The sequence below is a fragment of the Cynara cardunculus genome (genome assembly GCF_001531365.2).
Source record: "Cynara cardunculus var. scolymus isolate 2C chromosome LG 4, CcrdV1, whole genome shotgun sequence".
NCBI classification, from domain to species: domain Eukaryota; kingdom Viridiplantae; phylum Streptophyta; class Magnoliopsida; order Asterales; family Asteraceae; genus Cynara; species Cynara cardunculus.
In genome coordinates, this window is record NC_037531.1 from 9,508,892 (window position 1) to 9,516,558 (window position 7,667).

The following is a 7,667-nucleotide window of genomic DNA, read 5'->3' on the forward strand; positions in this document are numbered from 1 at the left end:
TTCAAGATGTGAAAATTTAATGATTTTTTCATTCAAAAAAATAGTTTATAAACTTAATCATTCAAAATGATTAAGTTTAAAGATTTTTTCATCCAAAAAATAGTTTAGCGACTAAACCATTCAAAATACGAAAGTTTATTGAATATTTTAGACTTTTCCAATAAAAATACAAATTGAAACTTAAATTCTCCGATCCACAACAAAGTTGGCCAACATCGTTATAGTAACAAATTAAAGAGTCATTGACCAAACGATAACGAGTTCTAGATAGAATCCGGTTTTACAAAAATATATACGTATTTATTAAATATAAATATTATACACTTAAAAAAAAGCATTATAGCAACAAATACCTGTGGCTAGAAAACAAAACCAAATTAGTTACAAATTAAGAATGAAAAACATCCTCTTGATGGATCAACATGTAACAAAGTTTGTTTTAGTTCTTATTTAATGTAACGATAAATTTTTTGTCTCAACTACTGATACAAACATTTTTATTCGTACAGATAAATGGGCTTTCAGCCACAAAAACCTGACTAACCCGACCAATCCAATCCAAAAGGATTCGATACTTAATCGAGTTGTAAAATCTTTAAACCATAGGTAATGAGTGAGATTGGGTTACGACGATATGAAACCAACCCATCCCAATTATCCCGGCATCTTTCTATATCATGGATTTAATATGATTGTTAAGTCATTAATTAATATATCTATATCGAAAAATTAGACCAACCCGTAATTAGCTCTATTCAAAATCATACCACAAATTTCAACCTTAATTTAACTTTCTTATTTGCATGAATCTTCCAACTTTTTTCTTTTGAGTTTGTTAGCCTTACTTTATGTTCTCATTTTAATTTTACTTCATTTAAACACAATCGCTTAGCTAGATTGTAAAATGATGTATCAAAGTTTCAACCCCACCAAACTTGGACAGTTTGGGTTGGGTTATGTTGTACTTTCGTTTGGGTTAGGTTGATATTTTTCAAACTACAAACATTGAGTTGGGTCATTCGAATGTCTTCAACCCGGCCAACCCAACCCGTGTGTAGCCCTAATCCACGTCATTAATGGTCTACTGGGTTATCGACCAAAATGTGTATGAAAAGAAAGAATTGAACGTTTGTTACAATAATCGAGGAAAAGAAATTCGTCGTTACACTAAATAGGAATTTACGACAAACTTAAAGAAAAGCCGAACCTTTCGATTATTCACAAGCCAATTTCGTGTCAAAGCTGCTCAAGCATATGGCGAAAGCTTGAAACGCCGATAACGGGTACCGATAATCCATAGTAAATATGTCTTTTCCAACTTTACCGAATTGCAAAATTACCTTATCGTGCGGTTGGGCTTGGGAGGTGGTTTGTGGCGGCAACACCACCGCGTGGGAAGCGGCAGCCGCCATCAGCTGGAAGTTCTTGACAGAGGCAACTGTTACCCTTCCTTTGAAATTAAGGCACCAACATTGCAACTGTTCATGCCATCTTGGCTGTTTGTTCTTCAAAACCAACGGCATGTTTTTCCGATTTTGTACGTCGTTCGTGCCGATGCCCGGGTCTGAAAAACGAGCGCTGCCGAACTGGCTTGATTTGGAGAACGAGATGCTCCTGAATGAATCTTCAAAGGAGCGGTGGAAGAGGTCAGGGTGGCCAACGGCAGTGCCGCCAGGCTCTAGGGCGGAGATGGGGATTGAATTCATCACGCAGTGCATCCTTCGAGGACCCCTTGTTCCCAATACGTTTAGCTCGTATGTGATTTGGGCTACGTTAAAGCTTCCCGATGGAACCTTTGGAGAAACCCGACTAGAAAAGCGGCGACTTGAGCCTAATCGACCTGATGGGACAGCAGTGCTATATGGTGGTTGGGAGTCGTAAATTATGAACTTCGTACCAAGAAAATTCGATCTGAAAATCAAGAGAAATTTATAAGTTCAAATATATATCATTCGAAGTAGGATCTTTTCTCTACCCGAATGGATACTTGGATAGAGCGGTTGTTTCCGAGAATACCCCCGACTTGTGAAAAGAAAATTAAGAAACAATTTTTGTCGAAGAGTTGTTTCTTTATAAAAGTTGTGACGAAAAATTACAAGCAAAAGAGCGCATGCGAAAGGGCAACAAATAAGGGCAGTAGACATTAAACAATAACAAATGTAAGAAGAAAACTAATAGCACCAAACGTAGGGTGTGTAAAAGGGTCGGTTCGGTTCGGTTTACGGTTTACGGTTTACAACAAATTTGATTGGTTTCTTGTAACCCGTCAACCAACCTACATGTTGGAATGATTGAAAAACCGTAATATTCTCGTTATAAGCATTAACGTAATCGTCCTAAAGCAAGAAACATTAATCCAAAGTTCATGAATTGAAAGATGAAACTATATTTTTCGTCTCGTGCTTTTGAAATTAAGGGTTTTTTTTGTTCCTATGGCTTACAATTCATCATCGTTTTCATCCCTCATACTTAATGGTAAACCACCAATGGAGTTAGCCTCAAGGACGAAATCGTAATTTCACGGGGACGAGAGTCAAAACTTTTAACAAACCATTGAGATGAAAATCGAAGTTTACTCTAGAAACTACAGTGAGGTGAAAGTTTGGGACAAATGCAATAAGAATATAGCGCGTTTTATAACCGTTTCCATCCAAGAAAAGGCGAAAACTCTCGATCTTTCTCAATTCTAAACTCCAAGACTTGAATTCGTAACATTCCCAATTTTGCCCTTATCAAGTCTTGGACAAAGTAGTTCATCAAATTCTACGAGGCATCTCTTACTGGGTAAGAGCCGATGGTCTTTTACCACGCCATTTTGCTAACCAGAATCCTACCCCGTAAGTGACACTGGTGACTCTTACCCTATTCACGCTTATGGAGTAAGAGGACACTTGTACGAACTCCACTTTTTTGCTAACCTCATACTGTGGATGCTCTAAGGTTTATATCTAAAAGATAAGATTCGGGTTTTCAAAATCAAAACCGGACTCTCCTCATTAGGTAGCACCGTAAATATAACGGTTGACTTTCGTTGACCAAACAATCACTTATGTCGCGTTACTTATTCAGCCATCGTGGGTCCAAGGTGTTTTGTTTACTATGATTTAATCTTAAGCTCACCGATAGAATCATGGGGTATCAAAATATTTACCTCACTTTTCCGATGTAACCGCCATTTGACCTAGATATGTTATCTGCATCCATCGAAATCACGTACTCTGTACACGTACTTCTCCTACTCCGTTTGGCTGAAAGAAGAAACTTCCCGTTCTCTATCACCAACGCTGCAAATGCAACAAAATCATTCATAAACCTTAATAGCATACGATGGAAACAAATCCAGATTTTCAAATTAAGCAATGACAGTAAAGTCAAAACAAAAATTTGAAGTATATAATATTTATATGCACGCGCACTCCTCAACTTTGGTGACGTTTGAATCCTTGACCTCATGGGAGGACCTATAAACCTGTATACCACTTGGTCAATGAGCCTTTGGTCCGCAATTTCAAAATTCTTGCCGGTTGACGTGCTGCACTCCTCCCCTAATTTTTGTTACAACATTTCCGTTTTGGCGAACTTTCAAGCTATGGATACATGATACACACTCCTACATTACTTTTCTCACTTATCTCCTCGTATATTTGTTTCGCAGTCGGGGGTCTTCATAGAAACAACCCCTCTATCCTTTGGGGCGAGACCCTACCTCTGTGTGGGATATCTTAGGTTCGTTTTGGTTTGGTTTATTCATTATGTTGCGCAAGCTTACCTCGATTTTGTTGTTACTGAAGGACATTTTTGACATTTAACCATAGTAGAACACTTATATTAAACCGCATACCAACTCAAGCAGTGGAATTCTTTTCGGAGTCGGGGAGTACTAATAAGATGCAAGATAGCTACAAACTCATAACGTAAGTCAACAAGCTACAACGAAACTGGAAACGACGTAACTAAATACAAAAATATCAAGAAATGCTTAATCATGATAAGACTTACCACTACTAAGGCAAAGATAAAGATAATATGTCGAATTAGAATTATCTCTCTTGATGAAACATTGAATGGAGGTATCCCGAGGCCCCGGCTGTTCAACATTTTACAATCAAGGAAAGTCATTAGTGTACCCTTGTTATGAAATAAATCTCACACATGGGTAACGTCTGTCTGGGGAGGGTAAGATGTATGCAGACCTTGTCTCTACCCCAAAGGGTAGAGAGGCGGTTTCTGTAAAGACCCCCGGCTTGCAGAACAAATAGATACGGTAATAATTCAAACACAAACACACCACCAATAAAGGATCAACTACCTGCTTAAGAGAGAACGGAAACGTAAGCTTCCCTGAGGATTCAGGGCCGCTAACAATTTCCTTGCACATTTCCCTCCACGACCTACAAACAGCCGCGCACGCAACAACATGCTTACGAGCAGGCCAACAGCTCTCGCTTGACTCTAACCGCTTAATCACATCCCGAAGTAGCTCAGGAGGGAGACCATCCCAATGGCTTACAAGAATTGGGTGATCATCCAATTCATTAACCGCATTCTGTGATTTATCACGGTTAAGTCTCGCATCAAACCCCCGTCGAGATAAGCTCCCAATCCCATCTCTTAAATCACGAACTATGCTACGAAATGACATCTACTTCTATCTGAAATGCAAAGATCATACACACTTTCACAATGTCATAATGGGTTTAAGAATCATCAATCATTTTGATGCAAGAAACAATAAAAGCATACAGCTTTATCTTGATAGCTTAATAACCAAGAAAAAGAGATTTAAAGTGATATAAAGATAAAAAGGGAGCAAAGATATAAAGAAAGAAGATTCTCACAAAAAGAAAGCCTCAAATGAGTTGCTAAAATCTTTACTTTAATCATATACAACTTTCCCACCATTGCAAAAACCATAATCAGCAGTGACTCCACAATTAAGTCTGATTACTGAAAGATACACAAAACACTAAGCATCTCTATGCCCTGATTTCAATCTTAGGGCCAAAATCACTCTGAAATAAGCTCAGACCCACAAAATTAGATAGAGCACAAACCCTTGGAGTTGAAAAATGTCACTTTTATATGAATTTATAAGTGCTATTTTGTAAGACATTTGACATAAAATCACTGATATGAACTGTTTCTTGAAATCAAGATTGTGCATTCTTTAGAGATATCAGAAACAATGTGCCATTCTTGAAGGATCGAAGCACAATAAACCCAACAAAGAGAGAGATACCCACTTGTTGTGATGATCAAATTAGGGAAATTTCAAGAAATCTTGAAGAAGAATTTAGGGTGAACAGGAGTTAAACCTGAACACATATGTAAAAATGATCAGATTACAGGGTTTTGATGAAGAATGGAAGTGAAATTAAGAAGCAAACCTTGAAATTTGTTGTTTGATAGTTGTTCAGTGTGAGGATGAAGAGAGAGATATATAAAGATCCTTGGCTTTATCACGCGGTTTCTGGGTCTGAAATAGTCTGGTGGTGCATCTCTCACGGACACGCGTAAGGCAGACCCTAATAAGTTAACCCACTTGAAGGGGTTCTTGGATATTCTTCTTCTTTTTTACATAAATAACCTTGGACTATTCTACACCTTCGATTTTAGTCCCTCTCTTTCTTTTAACATATGAGGTTTGAGTATTTTATTTTGTGTAAACCATAAAACCCTCAACATTGTTGCACTGTAACCACATCGGTGAATCCCCTTCTTCTGGGTTTGCTTCGAATCTGCTTCAAGTTGGAGATAGTTGAGTTTGAGTTTGAAATGTATTCATATTGTCAATAGGTGTTTCTTTACAAACCAGGTAAGTCGACAACTTTAGCATCTGAATTTTCATCCTTGGTGTTCCGCAACATTCGATGAACTTATAATAACTTTTGGCGAGTACCAAATAAACAAATCTTTGAGCTAACCGACACCTGATTCCAAACCATAGCCATTGTCGAGAAAAAAACATGGAATTTTAGAGCCATTTTTTATTCTGGGATCTAGAAACCGCTTCGAAAAGGATTTGGGATCGGTATTCATCTCGGGATGAATAGGTATATCATAATGAGCTTTGAAAAAGATAAGGGAAGCCGTAGATGGTGAAGGGGTGATGGAGGCCGAAAATGGTGGAGGCAGGGGGTGTCGGAGATAGTGAAGGGGGTGGACTTAGAAACCTTCTTCACAACTTTCACGAAACCATAGGGATGAAATTTATAAATTACTCTATTTATTAGTTACTACCTTAATGCACTATTAGTAATTTAATTAGTCAAAATAAATATTTTTTAATTAATAAAATATAATATATAATTATGTGTATATATATATATATATATATATATATATATAGGGTTGGGTTCACGTGAGATCAGCCTGTTTTCGTGAGACCCGTGAGACCACATTTTTACACGTAACTTTCACAGCAAAAACACTGTGAAGGTTTAAAAAAAGTCGAACCTTTACAGCAAAAACACTGTGAAGGTTTTAAAAAGTCACCTTCACAGCATTTTGCTGTGAAGTTTCAAGTGTAAAATGTTGGTCTCACGGGTCTCACGAAAACAGGCTGGTCTCACATGATCCCAAGTCTATAATATATATATATATATATATATATATATATATATTAATATGCAATGCGGTTTGAACCACGACTTGAGTAATTCAAAGCCGCAAACCAAACTGCAAAAATTCTAAAATGCACAGTGATGGAATCAAGAAAGCGTTGGAATTTTTTTTCCTTTTCTCAAAGTTTTATAACTAATAGAAGTAGCAAACCGGTTTCTTTATTTTACAAGAAACCATGGTTTAAGTTGTCAAATAAAGGCTCTCAATCTTTAATGCATGAATCTCAAGGTCAGAACAACTGCATCTTTAATTATGTAAAGAGGGTGTGTTCTCTATCAAAGCTCATTAGGTTCTATAATCATCGTTAGTCATTAACAGGCACTCTACACTCCCAAAACAAATAGATCAAGGTCATCAACATATGTGTGTCGGTATGCAGACATAAAAATTGGATAAATGGGTGTAAGGGGAAATTATAGACATAGGTTCCCAGGGGAAATATTGGGAGTGTAGATCAGAATCCAAAATCGAAAGTTTTCTACCAAGTGTGGGCTCCACTTAACTTGGCCCTTGGCCTGATATTGCAACCAAGATTGCATACACGGCTAGAGTTGTGTCCTGGACAGAAAGGTCGGTGACTAGGCCTACAACCTAAGTTGCAGCTAAGGTCGCATGCTATGAGGTTTGGCACGGGCGGCCTAGCTCGCAACCTAAGGGTCGTTGGCACGATCTGATTTATTTTAAAGGGGCCGATTTTCGGGTTTTGACTCATTTTTCTTCCCCTTTTCATTTCCTCTCATCTTATAGCGATTTTGGGAGCATTTGGAAGCTCTTTAGGGGCATTTTGGGGGAGAGCTAGCTTAAGTACTGGAAAGGATGTAGCGTGGATCTTTCAAGTTCTTAAGAGGTAAGCTTTTGGGTATTTTGAGATTTTTGGTGAATTTCAAGTTTGTGTTAATGTGTGGTACCTTTCTAGGGGTTGCATTGAGAAGATTTCTAAAAATTTCTGTGCTTATGGATTCAACTTTTCATCTTTTGGAAGCTAGAGATGGATCTGGAAACTGGGTTTAACCTAACTGATGTATATTAAGAATTCAATGTAT

The 7,667-nt window shown here is 37.7% G+C and overlaps 1 protein-coding gene across 1 annotated transcript; it reads right to left on the reverse strand.

Moving 5' to 3' along the window:
• Positions 1-1,108: 1,108 nt before the first annotated feature.
• LOC112511717 (tubby-like F-box protein 8) lies at positions 1,109-5,395 on the reverse strand. The gene is made up of 5 exons (XM_025117429.1): positions 5,244-5,395; positions 4,310-4,652; positions 4,000-4,087; positions 3,152-3,284; positions 1,109-1,911 (listed from the first exon to the last, which is right to left on the reverse strand). The coding sequence occupies exons 2-5, from the start codon at positions 4,640-4,642 to the stop codon at positions 1,215-1,217; spliced, it is 1,251 nt and encodes a 416-aa protein (XP_024973197.1). The 5' UTR covers positions 4,643-4,652; positions 5,244-5,395; the 3' UTR covers positions 1,109-1,214.
• Between the last annotated feature and the right edge of the window lie 2,272 nt (positions 5,396-7,667).

What these genes read in the sequence shown, in the direction of transcription:
- LOC112511717 (XM_025117429.1), bottom strand. Translation starts at nt 4,642, where the DNA reads ATGTCATTTCGTAGCATAGTTCGTGATTTAAGAGATGGGATTGGGAGC. An exon ending in TTATCTTTGCCTTAGTAGTG is followed by an intron (nt 3,285 to 3,999) that starts GTAAGTCTTATC and finishes TTGCATTTGCAG; the next exon opens with CGTTGGTGATAGAGAACGGG. An exon ending in GGTTACATCGGAAAAGTGAG is followed by an intron (nt 1,912 to 3,151) that starts GTAAATATTTTG and finishes CTTGATTTTCAG; the next exon opens with ATCGAATTTTCTTGGTACGA.